General features: G+C 47.2%; 1 protein-coding gene across 1 annotated transcript in view; it reads right to left on the bottom strand.

Moving 5' to 3' along the window:
• GABBR1 (gamma-aminobutyric acid type B receptor subunit 1) overlaps window positions 1-27,343 on the bottom strand; it is a 611,722-nt gene that overhangs the window by 46,659 nt on the left and 537,720 nt on the right. Inside the window, exons 13-16 of the mRNA XM_069237404.1 lie at window positions 26,690-26,753; window positions 25,989-26,066; window positions 4,756-4,906; window positions 1,464-1,596 (exon numbers count right to left, since the gene is read on the bottom strand). Of these exons, the coding sequence (XP_069093505.1) occupies window positions 1,464-1,596; window positions 4,756-4,906; window positions 25,989-26,066; window positions 26,690-26,753 (426 nt within the window). The remainder of the gene's footprint in view (window positions 1-1,463; window positions 1,597-4,755; window positions 4,907-25,988; window positions 26,067-26,689; window positions 26,754-27,343) is intronic.

Raw genomic sequence — 27,343 nt, 5'->3', positions numbered from 1 at the left:
AGTGGAAAGAGGAGACTTTCTTGAAGAAGACCACAAAGTGGGGAGCTAAACATTAAAAGGGAGAGAGGAAATGGGGAGGTTTAGGTGGCATACCTAGGAGAAGGAGAGTAGAAGAAGAGAGAGCAGGGCCACAGATAAGCCTGCAAGAGACAGAGTATATTAGGTATGTCATCTTGAGTCAGCAGGTGGCGTTTCCAGTGTGCTGCTCACCATGCACAAGTCCCAAGTGTTTGAACAGACCTGGTTTAGCCAGAATATCAAAGGTACATCTTTGTCTGGTATCTCTCAGCGCGTGAGAAGATGAAGTTAAACAACTGTGATTGAGCAGACCTGGTTACGTATTTGTTACACCCTGAAATTGTGCTGCTATACTCACTACTTAAGTCCTGACCTAAGTACAGGTTGCATTGCAGCATGTTATCTTGACATTGGTCTCAGCTCTGCTGCTAGATAGAATTGCTTCCTTTTGAAGCCTGTAGCTTCCGACAGTTGAATGGTTTTCTACACAGAACTGTCAGTTGTCTTTCATGGCCATGCTGTCCACAAGGGCTGTTAATTTACTGCAATAACAGAACCCTGCCTGGTTTAGCCTGCATGTTTTTGCCACAGAGACACTGGCTTTTCTTGTGCCAGACGGCCACTAACATTTTCTTGAGCCAGCTAAGGGAGCGTTTGTTGTGCTACAATTCGTGCACTGCTATCCTGCAGGCAAACTTGGCAGTCCCTTAAAATGTATAGCAATTTACAGTGATTTGTCCTTGCTATGTGTGAACCCTGTTATGGTCAGCTTCTAGACCAGCCTTAATTAGTAAGCTCACTGACCAGGTGACAACAGTCCCTTTTTACCTGTACTTTGGTTAGCCATATCATCTCTGCTCCTTCTTTGTTGTACTGGATCAGCATGTAGGCTAGCCTTCTTCACAATGGTTTCTGCGCTGCTGATCTGGGTAACACGCCCATTCTATGCACATTCAATTACTTTGTAGCCCTGATTTGGGTTTCTTGTGTTTTCTTGAAGAGTATTCTATCCCAGAAAAGCTTAGTTAAGGCAGAGAAATCAGAGAAAGGCTTAGCGAGAACATAGGAAACAGAAGCAGGACATGCGAAGAGAGAGGCATAGAAGAAGCAGAGGAACAAAAGACTGACCAAGATGAGGCAGATTAATGCGCAACAGGGATGGACTGTACATACTGTAGAAGCCAGAGAGAGACTTAGAAAGGGGAAAAAGAGTGGCCACTCTAAGAAGGGCAACTAGTCAGAGACACTTGTAGAATAACCTTACAGAGACTGTCTTAAAAATGTGGCTCAGAACACTTGTCAGGTCCCTTGTCAGGTGTCCTGCTTTCACATATGTCGGCCTTCCAGGTTGCGAGCCAGAGTGCTGACCGCCTTTAGTGACACATCCCATGCAACAATATAACTAGATGCTTGCGAGGAAACATTATCTGTGCTCAACCACAAACCTGACACACAAATGGGAACTGCCAGATCTCAATGTGATGTCCGTCGAGTCCAAGTGGGAACACTGCAGCTAGCGCCAGGATACAGCCCACAGCTGTCATGTTGTTTAGATATGGCTGAGAATTCTGGATGTACCTGGGGTGAGAGAAGACAGAAACCATTTTCAGACACATGTAGACACAATGGCACCCTGCCGGAGGTCACCCAACCCTTTAGGGATGGATTCTGAAGGTGCCAAGGTTGAGATGGTACGTGAAAACAAAATCCTGTGTTTAGAGGTGTTAGTATTCTAGGGTATGTTGGTTTGTGCTGTTGTAGTTCTATGGTTGTGGCTCTTGGCCTATAATATCCCTAGGAGGTGTGAATTTGGGATTTGGGATGGTAGAATGAAGGGCACTTGATTAAGGGTGTAAATTAAGGAGTACTAACTTTCCTGTTACTGAGTCATACAAGTTAAGATACATCCACCAGTGAGACCCCTGCTGTGGAGTTTGCAGTTGCCTACGCAATATTCTTGAGAGAGATCAAATAGGTTTTTTGAGTCAGAATCACTGAACCATGGTGTAGGAAACTGCCCCTTTTGCACTTGATCAGCCCCATGGTTTGGCTCACAGGTACTGAGGTTTTCCAACTGAGGTGCACTGGGTGCCTGTTAAACTGGTCCCCAGTGCCAGTGCTCTTTCCCTAAAACAAGGTAAAATGTGTACAATTGGCACACACTCCTATACCTCTGTAAGTCTCTAGTAAATGGCAGCCCTGGTACCTAGGGCCCCTGCACTGTCCATGCACTTGGCATGGGCAGTGCAGGAGCACCCATGGACAGCGCCGCTGCGCTCTCAACTGCCCCAAATAAGGGCAGTGGAAAGCGCGAAGGGTGCTGCTGCACCCGCCGCACCGCCACATTGCTGCCGGATCAATTACTCGTATTAGGGCCGGCGTTTTTCTGGCTGTACTGGTGGTCAGGTGGCAGTACGAGTTTGGCAGGCGGCCTCTACCGCCCACCAAACTCATAATGAGGGCCTGCATGCCCTGGTGCACACCAGGTGAAAACAAGACACGGCACACCCATTGTGTGCCATGCCCTACTCATCATTACGAGTTCCCCAGCTGCATAGTGGCTTCACTGAAACATATGGTGTTTGGTATCAAACATGTCATCTTAATACGTCCAGGCTGATGCCAGCCTTGAATTGATTCTGATATGCAACCAGAGGGCACCTTAGAGGTGTTCCCTAAAACCTACTAGCCCCTTAGTGTGTTGGCTGGTACCCACCAGTCTGCCACCACAGACATGTTTCTTATCCCCCCCTCCCCTGCCCCGAGGTGAGAGCTTGCGCTGTCAGAGGCCAGAAAAAATATGTGTCCTGGAGAAAGGTGTTATCATCTATTCCAGCAAGACGGCTAGTGAATCTGCACATCAAGGCCAGGGACTTCAAAGACCATGCTGCCTTTGGTAGGCGACCCGGCTTCCCCAGACCTGGGAGTTGCCACGCCCTGCCCTGAGGCCCCCTTGGCACTAGGACAGGCGAGAAAACAAGTTATGCAGTAGGCGTGTTCCACTTCTGGGCTAGCCACACCCCTATGGTGGTCTACCCAAAATGGACACTAGAGGAAGTGTTCCACCATCTTGATTATGGTGGAACTAGGAATTCTGGGACATGGTTATGCCCACTTCCACAGGAAGTGGTTATTTAGGGGGTGTAGTCAATCAAAGGGTAAGTAGTCCAGTGGCTACTACTCTACACTCTAAACACCCCTAAATTGAGTATTTAGCTGCCCCCCTGACATTAGAAAAACAGATTTGTCTGACCTAAGAAGAAGAGGATAAAGAAGAGCAGAAGGAGCGAGAACTGTGGACGACTGGTGACTTTTAAGCTAGACTTTGCCTGCCTACCTGCTCCTGTCCCGACAATCACAACTTCCTGACTTGTCCTGCAGCTCTGGAGACCACCAAAAACCTTGGAGATTCTTCCGCACTTTACTAGCTCGTCAGCATCTTCCTCTGAATGGAGGAGGCACTGCCTTGCTTCCTGCAGGCACCAACCACAACGTCTGGCTCTCCGCCCTGCTGACTACCGTGTCCACCGATGCAGCAGCTGCCCAGCAGCAGGTCATCATGCTCCAAGAGGCCAGTCCCACCTCCACTCCAAGTGAGAAGACATCAGTATCAACCACAGTCGAGCTGCACCAATACCTAGGGTACTGGACCCTTTGCAACTACCAAGGCTTGTTGAAGTCCAACCTGGAGTCCAACATCACATCCAAAGACCAGCCGTTAAGGGACGTCATTAACGCAGAGGACATCTTCCATAGCTGTCCAGCTGCACTGCTTTTCTCCATTCTTGCAGGTACCCCAAACGAACAGTGGGCACTTGATGCAAAAGCACTGACAACAAAGGCACACTGCACCTGAGCTCCCAGGCATGGGTCCACAACATCCAAACATGTTCTCTTGCTATCAGGACCCCCACCGACCAAGCTCCCTGTTTGGGGCTCCCAGACTTGTCCCAAGTCCCCCTTACACTCCCTATGTGGCCCCCCCTCATCGCCAAGTGTGTGTTGTGCAAGACACCTGACTCTACTAGCGCCACTGCACCCAGACGCCCCAAGCAGGTAAAACTCTATCGCTGGTCTTGCTTGTGACCTTACATCCCTAGCACCTCACAGTCCTCAGGGGACCCCCGAGGAACTGTTCGCAAGAACCCCTCTGCAGTAAAAGTACTATGGAACCTTTACTGTGTACGAGCGCATTTAAGTAAAAGTGTTACTAACTTGCCAAAACAATACAAATTGCAACAGTATTTGTCTTTGTGAAGTATTCTGGTGAAAGTAACTATTTTTCTAAACATTGGACTTGTGTTCCTTTTTGCATGTGTGTCTCATTTACTGACTCTGGGTGTTCAACAAATGTTTACAACTACCCTCTTATAAGCCTAACTGCTTGCCCACAGTACCACAAAAAGAGAGCTTTGGGATTATTACTTTTACCCCCGTAAACCAATAAGGGTCATCTGTACTATCTGCTTAGTGTACCCCTACATTTGGTACACTGCCTACACATGGAAACCACCCAACACCAGAAAAAGTGGCAACAAATTAGAGGTCCAGATCTATTTCCTCAGGACATTCTGGAATCAACAACCTCGAGCTTTTTCTGCCTGTATATATCTGGAGGTGTTTTCTAGAAACATGCTTCTAGGTGCAGCATTTGATGGTGCAGTGCTTGCAAGTTGTATTCGGGAGCGCAGCTTTTTGTGAGTAACCTGGGAGGAATGGGGTTTTGGTATGACTTACCGAACGTGGCTGTTGTAGACATTGAATGACAGGCAGATAATTCCCAGCAATATCCCAAGCCCAGCCAGAACTGACACAGAGATGAAGAGCTTCTGGGACAGGTAGCGGAAGGTGATAATCACCTTTGTGTGGTCATTTGGGGGGGTGTCACCTGCAAAAGGAGATAAGAACAACACATGAGAGGGGAAAGCTCTTTTATGGAAGTAAACAACTCCTAGAGAGAGGGCAAGCAGCAGGAAAACAGCTCTCCATGATAGGCACATAACAGCCTTCTGAAGTACAGGCAGGGGTAGGAGACTTCCAATAAATGTGCAACCCCTAAGGAGCAAGCAGAAGGGAGATGTACACAACCGCTTGCCTTAGGAGCAGTTAGAGGAAGAAGTCTTCCATGAGATGTAAACACTAACTATAGCAAACATAGGGGGCATTGTCCACACCGGGCCGGCTTTAGGGCGGTGCGACCGGTGCAGTGTCACCAGGCGCTGACTTTGGTGTGGGGCTGTGGGGGAGGTGCTCTGTTTAAAAATAACTTTTCGTTTAAAAGCACGAGAACTTCCTTTTGCTTCCAGCAGTTATCAGGCATCAAGAAAAATGTCAAGATAACTCTGCTGATTAATGTTCCTACTGGAGAGAGACAAGGCCTTGGAAGTTTTAAGGCAGTGGGACTCACATGCTAGAACAAAACCAGGTCAAAAGTGTAGTTGTGAAGTGGGGAAGACCCGAGATTAGGGGTGCTACTCTTGATGGACATACTTCAGGAGGTATTGAATGTAACAAAACTGCCTTGTAGGTGTAAATTGAATGAGAAAATGAAGTGTGGCTTGTCTGAAACTGATTATGCATGGCCACTCTTGGGTGTCAACTATCTCTCTGGGGTGGCAACCTGGTACGTACACTGTGGGTTAGACGGATTTCAATAGCAGTATATTGATGCACTGACCTTACTCCTCAGAACTTGCAGATTGCATATTTCATCTCAGCACACATACAGTAGTAACCCACGGATGTATGCTACTAATGTTCTAACCTGCCACTATCATCCACAAAAGTTGAAAACAGGTTTTTCTGCTTTCCACTAATGGTTTTGTCAAATGTAGTTTAGATTAATAACCAATATAACTTTTTAAATTAAATATGTGATTGTATTTCAATTTAATTGAAAACATATTGTACCAAAGCTGTGAAAATCGATGCAGCCAATACAATATTAAATACACTTCATTTGAAAGGAACTTGCTATTCCGTCCTTCTTCCTCCCATAAATTACCATGCAGCAGTCTTCTGCCAGTATACCAGGGACCAGGCCTCCTCCTTATTGTCAAGTCCACTCCCCACTTAACTAAGCGCATGTTGCCGTCTGTGGGAGTCCTAGTAGGGAACCCATAGACTAACATCAGAAACAAGGCAAAAACCTGGAGCAACAGGCATGGAAGAGTGAAAAACGAAAAGCAAGTCGCTGGTAAAGGGCAGAAAGAGAGTGAGCAGCAGGATCAGGAATTAGGAATACCGTGCTGGACAGGCCCACGTTCTTGTAATGGTCACAGTACAATAGTGACCTACATTTTTCAGAGTTCTCCCCTACACCTTTCAGTTGGGGTTTGCGTCTTCGAGCATCTCACAAGCTGTAGCAAAATCCAGATCAACTGTGGGGTTATGCCGTGATGAGTCTAAAAGGCCCTGAGAGATTTTGTGCCGCAGAGAAAATATGTTTTCCTTCTGTTGGCATGCAGTGGTTTGCTGGGTGGTTTATTCTTGCCAGTGCCCCTTCAGTTCTGAACTCCAGTCAGAGGGACTTAAAGGTCGTTTTTGCCTCTTTGTGTATTGCGATGTATCTGGGAAAAAGTGGATAGGTTGCCATTTTTGATGCAGTTTATTATGGCAGCGTCCCCAATCCCGTTCTCTCGTTTGCTCGTTCTAGGTAGACAACATGATGAATGGCCCTTGACCGTTAGCTCAGTTAGGGGAGACAGAACTGTAGCACCTTATACCTAGTGTTCAGTCCTTCAGTGGAATCTCCAGTGACTCCGCCATCCAGACAAACTTGTGCTTGCCCAAATCTGCATCTTCATGGCCCACAGTGTTCTCCAGTGTTTCCAATCTGCAATCAATTACCTTTTCTCTCAAAGGGCTTGGATTTAATTCTCCGTGTATAACACCATATTGTCTAATGCAGATACTGCCCCTGCACAGCATCAAATTTAGGGGCAGATTTAAGAGCCCCCTGCGCCATCTAAGGACACATTAACGTCATTTTTTTATGCTAATGTGGCATTAAATGGCCAAAAACAACGTGCCAGATTTACAAAGTGGCGCAATGCATGCATTGCACCACTTAGTAACCCTTTGCGCTACATCATGCATGCACCATGCATAATGTATGAAAAGGAGGCGTTCCCCGTTTGGGGGGGGCAAGAAAATGGCATCATTTTTTACAGCACTTTTAACGCCTGCTCAGAGCACATACTAGATTCACATGCTAAAACAACACCAGGTCAAAAGTGTAGTTGTGAAGTGCATGCTACATCATGCATGCACCATGCATAATGTATGAAAAGGAGGCGTTCCCCCGTTGGGGGGGGGGGGTGCAAGAAAATGGTATCATTTTTTAATAGCACTTTTAACGCCTGCTCAGAGCAGGCGTTAAAAGGTGGCACACCATTTTACATAACTGGCCTCAATGGTCTTTGCAGGATTAGCGTCAACATTTTTTACGCTAATCTTGCAAAGCTCCAAACTAGCGTAAAAAATGTTGATGCTAGTTCCCTAACTACTGCCATGGTGCTGGCATTGGGGGGGGGGGGTGCTAAGGGGCGCAAAAAACGTGGCGCTGTACTGGGTGCAGCACTACTTTTCTTAAATCTGGCCCTTAGAATTTAGGGAGGATGTGGTCTTTTCTATTCTCTGAAGAATCTCAGGAAAGTCAGATCCATGGGGTTAGATAATTTATCAAACTGTCAAAGTCTAGTTGGTTTACAGAGGTTTTGCCTTTTCTGAATTTGCTAGAAGATCCCCTTGGGGTAAAGGAATATTACCGTTCTTTGTATGTGTGTTTTACAGAGGTCTGACGTCTCTACACATCTCCTGAATTGCAGTCTACTAAGTCCAAGGAGAGTGCTGGTTCCTTTACTCTTTTCCAATATGTTTATCAAGTTAACAGGTTTGCTCACAATATTATGTGGTTTCCATGCAACAGAGTATAATATGGCTCATCACTGAGTTTTGTAGTCTGAGCCCATTGGTGTGTGACATTCCTAGCACACTCCAGGAATGGCCACTATACACTGGTCTACCGTAGGCTGCTGTGTCGAGCTTCTTTCTCATAATTCTTTTTTCTTGTGTTTGTAAAGCTCGACGCATGCCCAAGGGCGTCGTGGTGCTGTCATCTGTACGAAGCTGTACTGCAGTGACAATAATAATGAGTACTTTAGAGAGAAAGAAAGAGCCAGGATTTCCTGCAAAAGCTCAAATTTCACTGACATCTAAGATGCCAGGGCAGCCGATTCCAAAGTTTGCAAATGGAGTGGACAAAGCTCCTACCCCAGGGAAACGTTGCTGGTTTTTACGGGCAGTCGGTTTTTTGGAAGCTGCAGAGCTCAGACATCTCCTTGGGGTTTACCTTAGGAATTTCTCCTTTAGATAATCCAGGTCTTTAGCATGGAGAGCTAATTGCACTATGCACAGTGCTTTGAAGGCCACTCTCTTTTTTTTACTGGGAGTCAGTGAAGCTCCCCTAGTGCATCAGAAGATGGTTTGAACTTCCGAATTTTCTTCAGGGGCAGTGCTGCTACATTTTACAGCCTCTGTAGTTTATTTAAGAGGCCGTGTTAGATGCCCAAGTGAAGAGCATTACAGCAATTTAGCAATGACAAAACCAGGGAGATGATGACTGTCTTCTATAGGTCAAACAGAATGAAAGGCAAGATTTTCTTCAGGCCTTTTAGTAGGAAGAAAGAGGATACGGTGAGTTCATTGATCTGATCAATAAATTAAAGTTTTGAAGGTTAGACCGAAATTCCCAACTTAGGGTACTGGTGTGGGAAGAAGGCCCAATGTCTGTGGCCACCAGGAATGCTTCTAAAACTAGCCTTAATAGAGACACCTAAAACAACTTTAGCTATCTTGCTAGCCTCAAGTAATTAAAAAAATCATAGTTACAAAATATATATTTTCTTAGAGGAGCTTTGGGTCAGCCATCTTCAACCATTGGTCTGCCCAAATCTCATTAACGTGTTGCTTCTGCCCAACGCAGCACATCTGCAACGGGCAATCTTACACTGAGAATGACAATATTTTGTCTTATCATTGGTGCACACCCGCGCAGGAAGAAGCACACTTCAGTGCCGGGGCTCATGGGCAAATTCTTTACTTTGCCACTGCATTTTTCTTTCCTTTTGTTATTAGTTTTATTACTCATCCTGTGTGCTTGAACTGTCCCTGCATGTTATAGTAATTCAGAGACATTAGTAACTTTGTTTACTCCAATCATATTTTCCTGTGATTCACATTAAGCCATACAAGGTTTCTATATTTGTTCCAAGCAAAACCAGCCTGCCAAAAACTAGCAGTACTGTTCTGTTAAAATTATATGCAATGGTTATTTTACCTTTACAATTTTATTGCAAACTTATGACCTTCATGTTCAAGCAGCATCATGTTTTCTTATTTCTTTTTTTTTAATGTTGTTGCATATTCTTCCAATTAAAAAATGACCGTTGCACCAGCTTACTAAATCCCATTCCTGGTTTTTGGGCTTAAGTGCATTTCTGACAATGCTGCGGCATTACCTGGCCCCAGCTCTCTCCGTCACGCCAGTAATTCTTTCAAGGTATGCACAATCACCAGTTACCAGCCCCATGTTTCCCTCTCATGGGTTTCCGTCCATGTGCAGTGAGCAGGGTTTACATGGAGCCTTTCACATGGAGAACAGAGGTGTACACTTTATGTCATGATTGCACAATGAAATCAGCCTGCCATGCCCCATGGATATTAGCTGTGGAAATCGGAGACCCTGATTAGTAGGTGGGGGTAAAGGATCAGGAATTTACAGAATCGAGTAAATACCACTATCCCGAGGGTAAGGGTTCTCTTGGTGCAGTTAATCCCTCCCATTCCAAAATTTTTCTCTTAGAAATGAGATATAACATGTGAACTCAGTATGGAACACACTTGATTCTACATGCTTTGCTTTTTTTTCTTAGATCTTACCCCACCTAAAAATGTCTGTAGGGTTAACCTACCGAAACCGGTAAGTGGAAAAAACTCTGGGGATGTGATAATTCAATCAATCAAACAGTATTTGTATAGCGCAACACTATTACCCCTGAGGGTATCTGGATGATGAGGTTGCCGGGTCTCTGTCGAAGAGTCAGGGCTTGAGCTTCCTGAATGCGGTCAGGGAGGGATAGGTGCAGGTCGTTCCAGATCTTGGGGGCGGTGTAGGAGAATGAGTGACCTCCACTGTGGATGCAACAGATGTGAGGGATGTGTGCTAGGGCCATCTGGAGGGTTTGTTGAAGTTCACGCAGTGGTTGATGTAGGTTGGTCCCTGTCCCTGTCTGTTAGAAATGGGGTTTTTGGTTGGCAGTCAGGTTACCCTCTGTCCAAGCAAAAGTCCTCACTCTAGTCAGGGTAAGTCACACACTATCCAAGATTATCCTGTGCCCACCCTCTGGTAGCTTGGCACGAGCAGTCAGGCTTAACTTAGAAGGCAATGTGTAAAGTATTTGTGCAATAAATCATACAATACCACCATATAGCACCACAAAAATACACCACACAGTGTTTAGAAAAATATATAATATTTATCAGGATAATTGTAGGTCAAAAAGAATAAAGTTGCAATGGAAAATTGTAGAAATATCACAGGGAAGTGATATAAAGTGTCTTAAGTCTTTAAAAAGCAATAAAGTGTCTTTCAAGCACAGAGTACCTGGTTTCTGGTGGGAAATCTCCTCAGAGGGCCACAGGAGAAGAGATGCGCGGAAAAAGGGGTGTGTGCGTCGATTTCTCCTCAGCACACACAGGCTTGCGTCGTTCTTTTCCACGCGGGGAAGTCGGGCGTCGTTTTCCGGCGCGCAGACAGTCTCTTTTTGTGGGTCGCGGGGATTACCAGATGTCCCGGGTCTGTGCGTGGATTCTCCTGCTTGTTTTCCGGCTGCGCGTCGTTCTGCGGGGCTGCGCGTCGAAGTTTCGATCTCACGGTAGGCGTCGCGTCGATTTCTCCTTGGAAGTCGGGCGGCGTTGTCCTTGCGAGGCCGTGCGTTGAAATTTTGGTCTCACGGCAGGCGTCGCGTCGATTTCTCCTTGGAAGTCGGGCGGCGTTGTCCTTGCGAGGCCGTGCGTCAAAGTTTCGCGCTCACGGTAGGCGTCGCGTCGATTTCTCCTGGAAAGTCGGGCGGCTTTGTCCTTGCGAGGTTGTGCGTCGAAGTCTCGATCGTCCCGAGGGCGTCGCGTCGATCAGCGTCGGTGTGCGGCGTTTTTCTCGCCGCGAAACAAGCTGTGCGTCGAAATTTTCGGCGCACGGAGCGTCCAAGTGAAAGGAGGAAGTCTTTTTGGTCCTGAGACTTCAAGGAACAGGAGGCAAGCTCTATCCAAGCCCTTGGAGAGCACTTTCACAGCCAGACAAGAGTTCAGCAAGACAGCAGGGCAACAGCAAGGCAGCAGTCCTTTGTAGAAAGCAGACAGGTGAGTCCTTTGAGCAGCCAGGCAGTTCTTCTTGGCAGGATGTAGTTTCTGGTTCTGGTTTCTTCTCCAGCAAGTGTCTAATGAGGTAGGGCAGAGGCCCTGTTTTATACCCAAATGTGCCTTTGAAGTGGGGGAGACTTCAAAGAGTGGCTAAGAAGTGCACCAGGTCCCCTTTCAGTTTACTCCTGTCTGCCAGGGTCCCAGTAGGGGGTGTGGCAGTCCTTTGTGTGAGAGCAGGCCCTCCACCCTCCCAGCCCAGGAAGACCCATTCAAAATGCAGATGTATGCAAGTGAGGCTGAGTACCCTGTGTTTGGGGTGTGTCTGAGTGAAGGCACAAGGAGCTGTCAACCAAGCCCAGCCAGACGTGGATTGTAAGGCACAGAAGGATTTAAGTGCAAAGAAATGCTCACTTTCTAAAAGTGGCATTTCTAGAATAGTAATATCAAATCCGACTTCACCAGTCAGTAGGACTTTGTATTACCATTCTGGCCATACTAAATATGACCTCCCTGCTCCTTTCAGATCAGCAGCTGCCACTTCAACAGTGTATGAGGGCAGCCCTAATGTTAGCCTATGAAGGGAGCAGGCCTCTCAGTAGTGTGAAAACGAATTTAGGAGTTTTACACTACCAGGACATAAAACTACACAGGTACATGTCCTGCCTTTTACCTACACAGCACCCTGCCCTAGGGGCTACCTAGGGCACACCTTAAGGGTGACTTATATGTAGAAAAAGGGGAGTTCTAGGCTTGGCAAGTACTTTTAAATGCCAAGTCGAGGTGGCAGTGAAACTGCACACACAGGCCTTGCAATGGCAGGCCTGAGACAAGGAAAACGGGGCTACTTAAGTGGGTGGCATAACCAGTGCTGCAGGCCCACTAGTAGCATTTAATTTACCAGCCCTATGCACATAAAGTGCACCTTACTAGGGACTTATAAGTAAATTAGTAGTCCAATCAGGTATGATTCCAGGTTACCAGGTTTTAAGGGAGAGAGCATATGCACTTTAGCACTGGTTAGCAGTGGTAAAGTGCGCAGAGTCTATAAACCAGCAAAAACAGGGTCCAAAAAATGGAGGGAGGCAGGCAAAAAGTTAGGGGTGACTACCCTAAGGCTGTCAGGTCTAACATGTGTCCCCCCCAGCTGAAAGTGGGGAGAGCTACCCGACCTCCTAGGAGCTCTCATCGCTAAGGCGGAAGTACCTGGAGAGACCATCAGCATTGGCGTGGTCAACCCCTGGGCGATGTTCCACCGTAAAGTCCATCCCCTGTATGGAAATGGACCACCTCAAGAGTTTTGGATTCTCACCCCTCATCTGCATGAGCCATCTGAGGGACCTGTGGTCTGTCTGAACCCGGAAGTGAGTCCCAAACAGGTAGGGTCTTAGCTTCTTCAGTGCCCAGACCACAGCAAAAGCTTCTCGTTCAATAGCACTCCACCTCTGTTCCCGTGGTAATAGCCTTCTGCTAATAAAGACTACCGGTTGATCTCTGCCCTCCTCATTCAGCTGTGCTAGGACTGCCCCTATGCCATGCTCTGAAGCGTCTGTCTGCACGATAAATTCCTGGGAGTAGTCAGGGGCCATGAGTACGGGGGCCGTGCACATGGCTTCCTTCAGGGCGTCAAAGGCTTTCTGACAAGCCTCTGTCCAATTCACCAACCTAGGTTGCTTCTTGGAAGTGAGTTCTGTCAAGGGTGTTACAATGGTACCATAGCCCTTGACAAATCGGCGGTAGTATCCTGTGAGGCCTAGAAAGGCTCTCACCTCCGTCTGTGTTCGGGGTGGTTGCCAGGCCTTGATAGTTTCAATATTGGCCTGGAGTGGCTGCACCTTGCCACCACCCACTAGGTGTCCTAAGTACACCACGGAACCCTGCCCAATCTGGCACTTACTGGCCTTGATGGTCAGGCCTGCCTGTTGCAGGGCCTGAAGCACCCCCTTGAGGTGAAGCAGGTGTTCCTCCCAGCTGGAACTGTAGACAGCTATGTCATCCAGGTAGGCTGCACAGAAGGCATCCTTGCCAGCTAGGACCCCGTTAACCAACCGTTGGAAGGTAGCGGGGGCATTTTTCAACCCAAACGGCATCACCCGGAACTGGTAATGGCCATCCGGGGTTGAAAATGCGGATCTTTCCTTGGCCCCCTCAGTTAGGCCGATCTGCCAGTACCCTGAAGTAAGATCAAACGTACTCAGGAACTTGGCAGCGCCTAGCCTGTCCACGAGCTCATCAGCTCGGGGGATGGGGTGAGCATCAGTCCGGGTGACTGAGTTGAGACCCCGGTAGTCCACACAGAACCGGAGTTCTGGCTTCGCACCTGGGGCAGTAGCCTTAGGGACCAATACCACTGGGCTGGCCCAGGGACTACTGGATTTCTCAATGACCCCTAGAGTCAACATCTTGGAGACCTCTTCCTTGATGCTGGCCTTCACCTTATCCGACAACCTGTAAATTTTGTTTTTCACAGGGAGACTGTCACCGGTGTCAATATCATGAACACAGAGGTGGGTCAGCCCAGGAGTAAGGGAGAACAGGGGGGAGAACTGCTCCAACAGCTCATAACAGTCTCCTTTCTGATTTAGAGTCAGGGAGTCAGACAGAATGACCCCGCTTACTGACCCATCACCTTCTTGGGCAGAGAGGAGGTCGGGGAGAGGTTCACTCTCCTCTTCCGTTCCTTCATCTGTGACCAGAAGCATGTTGATCTCCGACCTCTCGAAATGAGCTTTTAGTCGGTTCACATGGAGCACCCTTAGGGGATTCCTAGGGGTTTTGAGGTCCAGTAGGTAAGTGGCCTCCCCTTTCCGCTCCTTTATTTCAAATGGGCCAGACCAGCGGTCCTGGAGAGCTCTGGGCTCTACTGGCTCCATTACCCACACTTTGTCTCCAGGTTGAAACTCTACCAGGGTGGCCTTCTGGTCATACCATTGTTTCATCACCTCTTGACTGGCCTCAAGGTTATCTTGGGCTTCTTTCCAGAAGCGGGTCATCTGGTTGCGGAGGGCCAACATATAGCTGACCACATCCTGAGGGGGTGTCTTTGGAGCTTTCTCCAATCCCTCCTGGACAATGCTTAAGGGTCCCCTGACAGGGTACCCATAGAGAAGTTCAAAGGGACTGAACCCTACCCCTCTCTGGGGGACCTCTCTGTAAGCAAAGAGAAGGCATGGTAAGAGGACGTCCCACTTACGCCTCATGGCCTCAGGGAGGCCACCAATCATGCCTTTCAGGGTCTTGTTGAATCTCTCCACAAGACCATTCGACTGGGGGTGATAGGGTGTGGTGAACTTGTAAGTTACACCACACGCATCCCACAGAGACTTCATGTATGCAGACATGAAGTTAGTGCCTCTGTCAGACACTATTTCCTTGGGGAATCCCACACGGGTAAATATCCCCATCAGGGTTCTGGCCACCACCGGTGCAGTTACTGTCCTCAGAGGGATTGCCTCTGGGTAACGGGTGGCATGGTCCACCAAAACCAGGATGAACCTGTTGCCTAAGGCAGTTTTGGGGTCCAAGGGACCAACAATGTCGATGCCCACCCTTTCAAAGGGGGTGCCAACGACCGGAAGTGGAATCAGGGGGGTTTTAACCCTTTTTCCTGCTTTACCACTGGCCTGGCAGGTAGGACAGGATCTGCAGAACTTGTCTGAGTGTGTCCTCATTTTGGGCCAATAAAAGTGGGTGACAAGCCTGTTAAAGGTCTTGCCCTGCCCCAAATGTCCTGCCAGGGGAATGTCGTGAGCCAGACCCAGTAGGAAGGTTCGGTAACATTGGGGGACCACCAGCACACGTGCTGCCCCAAAGCCCGGAACCTTAGGCTCACTGTAGAGGAGATCATTCTCCCAATATAGGTGGTGATCGCCAGAGGCGTCGCCGGCTGCCTGGTTTGAGGCTTGTTTCCTCAAACCTTCTAGAGTGGGACATTCTTTCTGCACCTTGCAGAATTCCTCCCTGGTGGGCCCACCCTCAACTTGCCAGCCAGCAAGCTCAGGTAAGTCACCTAGGGCGGCAATGTCTTCCCCAGTTGGCTCGGAAGCCTCCTCCTCAGGAGCCCCGTCAGCCACTGTGGGAACAGCTGGGGCCGGTTTCCCGCACCCCTGGTCCCTCCTCCTGGCAGCTCTCTGGGCCATCGTTCCAGGCTCCAGATGCCCTTGACTTCCCTCTCGGTCAGCCATGGACCGTGTGGTCATGCAGACCCACTCAGGTAACCCTAACATCTCCAGGTGAGACCTGAGCTCCACTTCTTTCCAAGCAGTGTGCTCAAGGTCATTGCCTAACAGACAATCTACAGGCATGGCAGGACTCACAGCTACTTTCAGAGTACCAGAGACCCCCCCCCACTCAAAGGGAACCAGAGCCACCGGTAGGTGACTCTCGCGATTGTCAGCGACTCTGACCTGGTGGAATGTATTAGGTACTATCTGCTCTGCTGACACCAGCTGACTCTTGATAGTAGTCATACTGGCTCCTGTGTCACGCAGAGCCTCCACCCTCTGCCCATCAATGGTGACCCACTGCCGGTACTTGGAAGTATTTCTGGGCATGTGGGCCTTGGGCACCATTTCTCCTTCTCCCAGGGACACTAGGGAAATCTCTACCTGCTCCCCAAAGCTAGTTGGGTCCATCTCCCCCCCGAGTGCTACACTAGTCAACCCAGGTGCCTGTCCGGTAGTGGACGGTGCCCTCTTGGGGCACTGTGGATCGCCTTTGTAGTGACCATATTGGTAACACTCCATGCATTTGGGGCTAGATTTTCCTGACTTGTCAAATGTCCCTGGCTTTTTCCCAAATTTGGAAAAGGAAGGGTTGCCACCCCCTCCCTGGGAATTCTTTTGGGGGCCTTTAGAGAGTTGCTTATCTGTAAGTTTATCTCCCCCTCTTTCTTCTGTTGGGAACCCTGACCACCTTTGTGGGAGTCCCCCCCAGGTACCTTTTTGGACACTCTGGTGCTAACCCAGAGGTCCGCCTCCTCAGCAAGCTTCCTGGGATCAGTCAGCTTACTATCCACTAGGTGCTGGCGCAAATCTGTATAAGTAACATTAAGCATATGCTCTCTCAGGATCAAGTCATATAAACTTTTATAATCTGCTACTTTGTTGCCCCGCACCCATCCATTCAGTGCCTTACTAGAGAAATCAAAGAAATCTACCCATGTTTGTGTGGTTTGTTTGGTGCTGTCCCTGAACCTCTGACGGTATCCCTCAGGGGTCAGCCCAAACTTGGCAAGTAAAGTGGCTTTCTGGAGTGGGTATGTGTTTTGATCCGGTGGATCCAATGTGAGAAGTGTGTCCCTCCCCAATGGCGGCACATAACCCCACATAGCTACCCCCCATTGCCCTTCAGGAACCTCATGAGCCCTTAGTGCAACTTCATAAGCAGCTAACCATTTATCTATGTCATCTCCCACCACAAAACTGGGCACCACATTTTTGGGTATACGAACCTTCTTTTCTCCAGCAGGTCCTGTCTGTATGCTGCCACCATTATTGCTGGATTCAGACTGTCTTGCCTTGATCTCCAGCTCCTTGAGACTCAGTTCATGAGCCAACAATAGTTTCTTTTCAGCCAAAGCTCTTTCAGCTTCCACTTGTTTGGCTGCTCTTTCAGCTTTTGCTTGTTTGGCTGCCCTTTCAGCTTCTGCTTGAATCTGTTTGGCTGTCCTTTCAGCTTCAATCTGTTTGGCTGCTCTTTCAGCCTCAGCTTGTTTGGCTTCTCTTTCTGCCCTCCTCTCCTCCTGTTGCGCCTCAATTTTCAGTTTTGCCATTTGCAATTGGAACTCCCTTTCCTCTCTCCTTTCCTCTGCGGTTAGGCTTTGCATGGAGACACTGCTCCCTGGTCTGGAAGGGTGCACAATTGCAGTGGTAACACCATCCATAGATAGTGAAAATCCTTCTGAGGGGCCATTTTCTGGGTCCCCTTCCTCATCATCCTCTAAATGGGCTTCTGCCCAGGCCCTCAGCGCCACTTGAAAGTCCTCCTTTCTGGAGGCCCCTTGGGTGGGTACCCTTAATGCCCTGCAGAATCCTCTTAGTTGTTTGACCGTGTATGTATCCAACTGGACTAGGTCAAAGTCCCCTGTCTGAGACCCAGTCAGAGACATGTTGAGTGAGGATTTAGTTTTTGAAAATTGTCAGGAAAAAACGGATTTTCAAAAAAAGATAAAAACCAAGTTGACCTTCAACTGTGGGTAGGTAGTGAAATACTTAGCTACTGTATGTCACTGCACAAATACAAGTCCTATCCTCACCGCTGATCACCAATGTTAGAAATGGGGTTTTTGGTTGGCAGTCAGGTTACCCTCTGTCCAAGCAAAAGTCCTCACTCTAGTCAGGGTAAGTCACACACTATCCAAGATTATCCTGTGCCCACCCTCTAGTAGCTTGGCACGAGCAGTCAGGCTTAACTTAGAAGGCAATGTGTAAAGTATTTGTGCAATAAATCATACAATACCACCATATAGCACCACAAAAATACACCACACAGTGTTTAGAAAAATATACAATATTTATCAGGATAATTGTAGGTCAAAAAGAATAAAGTTGCAATGGAAAATTGTAGAAATATCACAGGGAAGTGATATAAAGTGTCTTAAGTCTTTAAAACGCAATAAAGTGTCTTTCAAGCACAGAGTACCTGGTTTCTGGTGGGAAATCTCCTCAGAGGGCCACAGGAGAAGAGATGCGCGGAAAAAGGGGTGTGTGCGTCGATTTCTCCTCAGCACACACAGGCTTGCGTCGTTCTTTTCCACGCGGGGAAGTCGGGCGTCGTTTTACGGCGCGCAGACAGTCTCTTTTTGTGGGTCGCGGGGATTACCAGATGTCCCGGGTCTGTGCGTGGATTCTCCTGCTTGTTTTCCGGCTGCGCGTCGTTCTGCGGGGCTGCGCGTCGAAGTTTCGATCTCACGGTAGGCGTCGCGTCGATTTCTCCTTGGAAGTCGGGCGGCGTTGTCCTTGCGAGGCCGTGCGTCGAAATTTTGGTCTCACGGCAGGCGTCGCGTCGATTTCTCCTTGGAAGTCGGGCGGCGTTGTCCTTGCGAGGCCGTGCGTCAAAGTTTCGCGCTCACGGTAGGCGTCGCGTCGATTTCTCCTGGAAAGTCGGGCGGCTTTGTCCTTGCGAGGTTGTGCGTCGAAGTCTCGATCGTCCCGAGGGCGTCGCGTCGATCAGCGTCGGTGTGCGGCGTTTTTCTCGCCGCGAAACAAGCTGTGCGTCGAAATTTTCGCCGCACGGAGCGTCCAAGTGAAAGGAGGAAGTCTTTTTGGTCCTGAGACTTCAAGGAACAGGAGGCAAGCTCTATCCAAGCCCTTGGAGAGCACTTTCACAGCCAGACAAGAGTTCAGCAAGACAGCAGGGCAACAGCAAGGCAGCAGTCCTTTGTAGAAAGCAGACAGGTGAGTCCTTTGAGCAGCCAGGCAGTTCTTCTTGGCAGGATGTAGTTTCTGGTTCAGGCTTCTTCTCCAGCAAGTGTCTAATGAGGTAGGGCAGAGGCCCTGTTTTATACCCAAATGTGCCTTTGAAGTGGGGGAGACTTCAAAGAGTGGCTAAGAAGTGCACCAGGTCCCCTTTCAGTTTACTCCTGTCTGCCAGGGTCCCAGTAGGGGGTGTGGCAGTCCTTTGTGTGAGAGCAGGCCCTCCACCCTCCCAGCCCAGGAAGACCCATTCAAAATGCAGATGTATGCAAGTGAGGCTGAGTACCCTGTGTTTGGGGTGTGTCTGAGTGAAGGCACAAGGAGCTGTCAACCAAGCCCAGCCAGACGTGGATTGTAAGGCACAGAAGGATTTAAGTGCAAAGAAATGCTCACTTTCTAAAAGTGGCATTTCTAGAATAGTAATATCAAATCCGACTTCACCAGTCAGTAGGACTTTGTATTACCATTCTGGCCATACTAAATATGACCTCCCTGCTCCTTTCAGATCAGCAGCTGCCACTTCAACAGTGTATGAGGGCAGCCCTAATGTTAGCCTATGAAGGGAGCAGGCCTCTCAGTAGTGTGAAAACGAATTTAGGAGTTTTACACTACCAGGACATATAACTACACAGGTACATGTCCTGCCTTTTACCTACACAGCACCCTGCCCTAGGCTACCTAGGGCACACCTTAACTTATATGCCAAGTCGAGGTGGCAGTGAAACTGCACACACAGGCCTTGCAATGGCAGGCCTGAGACAAGGAAAACGGGGCTACTTAAGTGGGTGGCATAACCAGTGCTGCAGGCCCACTAGTAGCATTTAATTTACCAGCCCTATGCACATAAAGTGCACCTTACTAGGGACTTATAAGTAAATTAGTAGTCCAATCAGGTATGATTTCAGGTTACCAGGTTTTAAGGGAGAGAGCATATGCACTTTAGCACTGGTTAGCAGTGGTAAAGTGCGCAGAGTCTATAAACCAGCAAAAACAGGGTCCAAAAAATGGAGGGAGGCAGGCAAAAAGTTAGGGGTGACTACCCTAAGGCTGTCAGGTCTAACACTGTCTCTATATGTGTGCGTGAGAATCTTGAACTGGCACCTTTTCTGGCTGGGGAGCCAGTGGAGGTTCCTGAGGTGGGGGATGATGTGGGCCCATTTGGGAAGGTCTAGGATGAGTCTGGTGGCTGAGTTCTGTATGGCCTGGAGTCTCTTGAGGAGTTGAGTGGAGATGCCACCATAGAGTGCATTGCTGTAGTAAAGTCGGCTTGTGATGAGGGCCTGGGGGACGGTCTTCCTGGCCTCAATAGGGATCCATCTGAAGATCTTGTGGAGCATGGGGACGGTGTGGAAGGAGGATAATTAGCAGTCAACTTGTAATTCTGATCCAATCATTCCTGTTTGCAAAGTCATCATAATTCACCCCAGTACATAATTTGAGCCATAGATTTACTTATGGAGCAGCCTTCAGGAGAAGAGCAACATATACGATTTGGAGAGACTATTTTTAGTACATGTTTGCAGCCTACTTCCTAAAAATGAGGAGATCTTGTGACTACAAATTACTAAAAACAATTTAATGAGAACATATCTTCCTAAAGCATTTCCTACATTGCCCCTTTCAGCATACTTGTACTATTTTTCAGTCTTTCTTTTCATACATACTATTCTTTAAAATTTGAATACATGAATGATTTGGAAAATGAAGAGTGGCATTATGAGTTATTCTGAATTTTCCATGACGTTCCCAAATCTCCCTGAAGTTACCGAAACTGAAGGCATCTCCAGAAGGGAGAAAATACTCCTTATTCTAGACTCGGCTACAAACCCCACCTTACTTACCAAGGACACACAGAATCGCAATGGCAACTCCCCACAAAGATAACATAAGAAATGTTGTGGTAAATATGGCTAGATAAGTCCAGTACGTAAATGCAAAAATGACTACCTCTACCACACCTTTCCGCTTCACTCCATCATTAGGTGCAGCTAAAAGTTAGCTTGAACTAGTCTGGAGCACACCTCTGGGGCTCACACAAGTCACCAAAATGCTTAAAAGTATCATACCACTAAGCACTCTACCAGCCATGCACAGCAAAATGTAGTCCTTGAGGGTTTTGTAAGGAGTAGTGTAGCCCTAAACAAATGCTATAAAACAATACAAAATCTGCACCCCAGATGGGATTGGTTTCATGAACCTTAAAACTGTTGCTGGAGAACACAAATATAAGGTCCTCACAGTCAATCATTGCAGTCTGCTAACAGTTTTTGAGCACAGCTGCCACTTAAATATGTATCTTCTGACTCTGTTTTTGGTAATCAAACACAAAGACAACAGAAGACACTTTCAAACATCAATGGACAGTTCCAGACAAGAGCCAAACGCTATCGGAGACCTACAGACACAATGGGACTCCTGACTCCAAAAACACTTGGCAGAGAACACCCAATAGTATACATTACCCAGGAACGAAAATACACTGCACAGAGATGATCAGATACCAATCACCCTTGAACACTTTGACAAAGCTTGAACAGGGAATACAGCTGAATACGTACAGTTTTAGAAAGACATGTTAGGGCCTGACAATTTGAGCATTATTTGTGCTAATTGAGCTCATTGAGAGGAAGGGCGATCGAGCGGAAAGTTGACAGACACCGAGCCACAGGTGCAGCTTTGAGAAGTTAGAAAAGACTGACAGCTTTTCTGGCACATGCAGGGAGCACTCAATGGGTGGGAACCACAGGAACCAGGGACAAAGTCTTCCCTGCGGAGCACTGACAGGCTGGCAGCTGTAGGAAAAGCTCTACCTCCCACCCCCATCCCCGGTCGTCAGAGGATGGAGGGAGAGAGGCTGCGGCGCACTGAAGGTCAGGGAGATGTCTGCATTCATAATGTGCTCCCTACAGAGCACCGGCATGGGGAGATGAGAAGAGAGGGGCTGAGCTCTGAAGGGCAGACAGCAGCAGGAACTGACCTGCTTATCCCAGACTGTACCAGTCTTCAGAGGATGAGAAGTGACGGGCTGAGCTCTGAAGGGCAGACAGAAGCAGGAAGGGACTTGCTTATCTCACACTGTACCAGCCATCAGAGGATGAGAAGTGAAGGGCTGACCTCAGGGCAGATAGCTACAGGGATCTATGGCTGCATCTATAAGTGCCCTCTTTCCTCCTGTTTCTAGTGCACTAGTACAGGGTATGATGCAAGAACACTCTTAGAAGGAGAGCTATCACCCTGCTGAGCTCTGAAAGGCAATGAGTTGCAGGGGACTTCTGCAGGTGTCCACTGAAACCCCCCTGGTGTTCCTTTTCCATCTGGAGCCCATATTGCATGTTTACCACTTACGCCCGCCACAATAGCCTCCTCGCTATTGTAGACGTGGATGTACCCGCACCTTGTATACGGATGTACCAGCCTGTGTTTATCCTTTTCTATTGACCTGTTGTGTAGTCTATCCCACACTGAGCTCAGTGATCTGCAGCTCCACTGACGGTGCTCTAAGCTTTCCTTAATGTTTCCCAGCAGAGACAAGGCTGCTAGCTATAGAGTGAACCCTGACAGAGTAGAGGTGGCTAGTACTGCCTCAAACCTGGCTGTGGGATGCAATTTAGGGCGGTTCATGAGCAGAAGCCCTTTTGCTTGTATCCCTGGTGGAGAGAAGGTCTAGCAACATCCTTCTCTGCATGTATGCAGAGGGCTGTGCGTCATGAAACATGCTTCAGTGCTTGTACTCCCTTGTGGCAGCCCACATGTGGTATGAATGGTGTCCTCTGAAAGTACATATTGCATGCAGCACAAAATGCGGATTCCCCTGCCTAGAGTAGGGCTTCTCCACTCTTGGAGCAGCTCCTGCTGCTATGCCTCAGAGACCCCATCGATTCTGGGTACAGTGCACCTTCAGCTCAGACAGCTATCAAAATCCAAAAGACTGATTGCTACTAAAAGCTTTGGGGGATGGTCTGCCTGCATATAAAAGGAGGCGTAGCTTCAGGGGGTGTTTGGGGTGTTACACCCCCCCCCCTAAAAAAATCTGTAGTAAATAGATAGGTGCAAGTGCTTTCAGCTGGGTATGATGAAGTGTCTGTCAGATTTCACCTGGGATTTTTCCATGCACATGGCCAAAAAACACACACACGCTCTCTCTCCATCACACACCTCTGTTTTGAAGGCCTGAAAAAAATGTTGATTAGTTTGAAAAATGTGCCTCTAACAATCCGCCTTCCTCTCTCTTTCCACTGCCTCTTATGTCCTGCTTCTCATATAATGAATTTACCAAGATATCCCTGTGTGACTGATGGGAAATCTGAAGCTCCCCCACACGCTCCCTTTCCCCTACATCCCCCCAATCTTAATGACCAAGCTACGCCCTGGATATAAAAAGCTACTGACTCAGTGTCTGTGGTCAGACAGGGTCTAATCCACACCCTGAGACCATGCATGATCTCGCCATTTGTGTTCTTGCAAGAACTCTTTAAAATCACGAGACACCATTCTGGTGTCAGCCCGGCCTCCAAAGAAATACACATTTTTTTACTACTATGGGCCCTCCATTCCCCTCGTCCACAAAGCATGTGAAGATGCTATCCATTTTGGTTGGCTGGATTAGGATGTGTTGTCAGATTTTTTAATCTGGCACCCAACTGATTCGTCATAGATTGTCACTGGGTTTAGATGATCCCTTGTCCCCATGAGCCATTGGACTCATCCTTCTAAATTTAACCTACGGTTAAAATATGCTATTTCCTGCAAATATCCTTTCAAAAAATGTTGTAATTTCTCAACGACTCTCATGAGAATATCCATAGACACTGTTCTGGCCTCTAACAGGTTGGACTATGGGAAAAAAAACTTTTATTCAGTCTCATACATATGTATTCAGATGTCTACATTAAAAACAGAGCACAACATTATGTTGGTTGACCTATAGAGAGAGGCAAAAAATACATCAATCACATTATCAATGTTTTGCACTGGCTGCCACTTTAACAATGGTACATAAAGTCATTCACTGTCATTCTTCACTGACAAATTTGTAGAATGTGATCCGCGGCGCCAGATGCGTTCATCTCTAGAAAAAGTCCTGGAGGGCCACAAATCTGATTGCGCATGAAAGTGCAGAAAGATCAGTTGGAGACGCCAGATGTGTTGCTCACTGTCTATGGTTGTTTTAGCCAGATTAGGGTGACAGTTTATTCCGCTTTTGCTGCGTGCCACAGTTCCGGTTAGCTCATATTACTCTCTAACATCGATCTTCTCTGCCCGCAGCTAGTGAGACATTAAAATATTTTTACCTGACTCTATGGTACTGTCAAGGGTGCCTTGCTTGGGCACAATTATTTTAGCTTAGGCCTCTACCCTTTTACCACACTACATGATTCATTTTAATTTATTCATTTTTAATTAATTTTAGCATGGCTTGCTTTTAGCGGGATGTTTTATTTTTCTAAACAGCTGCTATTCTACGAAAGTATGGTTATTACTTTCCTTGCACGACATTTCATCTTGTACCTCTGGCCAAGGCTGTACATGATAATCTATCTAGTACTGCTGCTACAAGAATTACCAGCCAACTTCAACAGTTAGGCCCATTACCACGTCAGACCTGTTCCTCAGAACACAACACGTTTTGTTAAAAAAAATCACACATGCCAAAGAAGGTTAGAGAGGTAATTTCGTCCAGAGGAGCCATCCTATGCTGTGTGCCACTTTGCTGACCTCAGTCCTGTCTCTACAGCTGACGGAGGAAATGGCAGCCAGAACCCTGCTTTCTATGTATGGGGGCGATTGTTTCTTCCATGGACTAGTTCAGGCAGAGAAGGTCTATCACCGCTATGCTCTCATGTAGATGCTAGAAGTAAAGGTAGGGATTAGTAAGTATTTGTTAATCCAAATATTCTGGGAATGTTTATGTGGTTCGCCCTTATCGTAACAATTCTAACTGTATTGTGTCTCATCTTTCTAATAATCGCAGCTCATATATTTTATCATAGATTGCTGTCTTTTCAATAAATGCATTGAAGACTTTCCATCTCTTTGTCTGCCCGTGCTTGTGTGAGGCTCGTATTAATGAGACAAAGGGCAGAGTCTGGCATCCACGACTTCCCTGAGGAGTCAGACTGTCATGCTTCTGGCTGCCACAAATCACCTTTACTTTCTAAGTTTGGGTGAGGTGATGCTAGCTAGCCGAAAGGGTTAGGCCGACAGCTACCCAACAGTGTGGGACTGACTTAGTCACCTACACACTGTGGTGCTGCCGCCCGAAACTAGCAGTCTTCCTTCCATGGTAAGAGTCCTACGACAGTACCACATTGTCCTTTCCAAGCAGACAATATCTCTTCATTTCATTCTCTTCAAGGGGCCAGGTAGCCAGGATTTCAGCCATAAAACTAAGGAAGCCAAATGGGGTATGACTTACCTCTGACCAGAAGGGTTAAGCCGATACTATTTAAAGAGAAAAACAGACCCCTTTACTTAGAACGTTCTTTTGAAAGTACACTTTGAAATACGGTACAATAGGCTGAGTCTAATGTACCATGCAGTGAGGGTCTTTTCATCCAAATAGTTCATCACATTTGGTGTAATATATAAGGATGCAGCATGTACAATACTAACTATATGACAGATATGTCAAATTCATTACAACGTGTCAAGGGCATGAAAGGAGCAAGATTTTCTTCAGTGCTAAGTAATAAAAAAACGAAAGTGCTTGTTGTACGAAGTAAAAGACACTAGTACATACGAATGTCTCTTTAAACTTGGTAATGGGAGAAATGCAGTATCCACGTAATCGAGGAATGTTCTGCGTTTTTAATGTGGTGCGGGGCTAGAGTGTCTCCCTGTGAAGAATCAGACCTGAGAAGATGTGAGTGCATTGCCATTGGAAAAGACCAATCAGAACAATTCAAAAGCTCAATTCCAGTAAAAGAGAGCTGAGTGCACAAGAGTATGTCAATGGAAGAGTTGTGCCTTCCTTCCCCCTTTATGCAAAGAGGAATTAGGAATTATGCAAAATAAAAGTGTCAGACAGAAAGAGAGCCAGAAGTGGGAGAGAGAAAGACATGAGGAAAAGAGGGAAAATGAAAGCGAAGGAGATTTTTGGCCCATTTCCACATAGCAAGGATGAGAGTCGTCACTTACCAATCCACTTGTCCGTGTTGTACCAGGAGAGGTTATCCTTGGTGCTGTCGTAGTAGCCAATCGTCTTGTAACTGCCTCCTACAAGGAGAAAAGGTAGCAGGTGAGCAGCAGAGACATGAGGGGCACGGGTTGAAACCAGAAGGGTGCAGTCCCAGCTACCGGTGGCCATTTTTGAACTACTGCTGGAGAAATGCCACCACTGAATAGATGAAAAGAACTCAGCCACACTCTGGTCCAGGTCAGAGAAACTAGCAACATCTTCAAGAAAAACAGAAGATTCCCAAATACTAGGGAATTTAGGAGCATGGCAATAATGTCCAACTGAATTGATGAACAAAGGACTCAAGCAAACTCTGATCAACAGGCAATGGGAACATCTCAAATACAAAGATATTTTACCCAATACATCTTTAAACCACGCCTGAATGACTGGAATAAGCAAACTAACAAATACAACAGAAGAAAACTTTGACGCTCCTCTTGTCTCTCGTTACATCGTAGTTAACATCGAACCTAGGTTTGTATTGAGTGCCGTTGGCTCTTTAATCATGGAGGAAGGCCTGAATATTACATCTTTCTGTTAATGTTAGAGATGCTATTTTAGTTTCAATTACAGCTGTTTTGCTACATGGTTGACAGAAAAAGCTGCAGAGTGTGAAGTAAGGCAAAGTGTCATCTGGGCCTGAAGTCTCAATACTTACCCTGCAGCTGCTCTATCAGCGTCCAGGCCATTCGGGAGCCACTAGCATCAAACACCACATGGCCCTGTGATGGCGGGAAAGAGGGGAAGGGCATAAAAAACGGAAGGACAATAAACACAAAAGAAGGACAATAAACACAAAGAAAGAATCAGGAGATGGGACAAAAGATACAAGATTGTACGAGAAGGAGAGAAAGAGAGATTGTGAGGAAAGGAGAGTAACAGAGAGCGCAAGATACGAAACGTAATAAAAAGAAACATGGAGAAACAAGAAAGAAGCAGAGAGGAAGAAGGAATGAGTGAAGGTGAAAAAGAAGAGAGGAAGAAAGAGGAAGGGGAACCAGAGAGATGCAGACAGGGAAAAAAGAGAGTAATTACAATAAGGCAAGGACAGAGAGACGGAGAAAACAGAAAGGAGAGCAAAGAAAATCAGAAGGTGAGGATGATCATAAAAGGAGAGAGTGAAGAAATAAAGAACAGTCGTTAAGCACAGAAAAGAGATAGCACAATCTCACCAAATGCAAAGGCTATAAGACTCAGAATGATCTAAGTGTAGGCAAGATATGGAATGCACTTTCTTGGTACGGGATAAAGAATGTCTGCTCTAACTTGGCAGGCCAGGGAACAGAATTCACAATTTTTTTCTGCATAGACA

This window comes from Pleurodeles waltl, chromosome 6, assembly GCF_031143425.1.
Source record: "Pleurodeles waltl isolate 20211129_DDA chromosome 6, aPleWal1.hap1.20221129, whole genome shotgun sequence".
Taxonomy (NCBI): domain Eukaryota; kingdom Metazoa; phylum Chordata; class Amphibia; order Caudata; family Salamandridae; genus Pleurodeles; species Pleurodeles waltl.
This window is presented reverse-complemented; position numbering and strand designations above follow the sequence as displayed.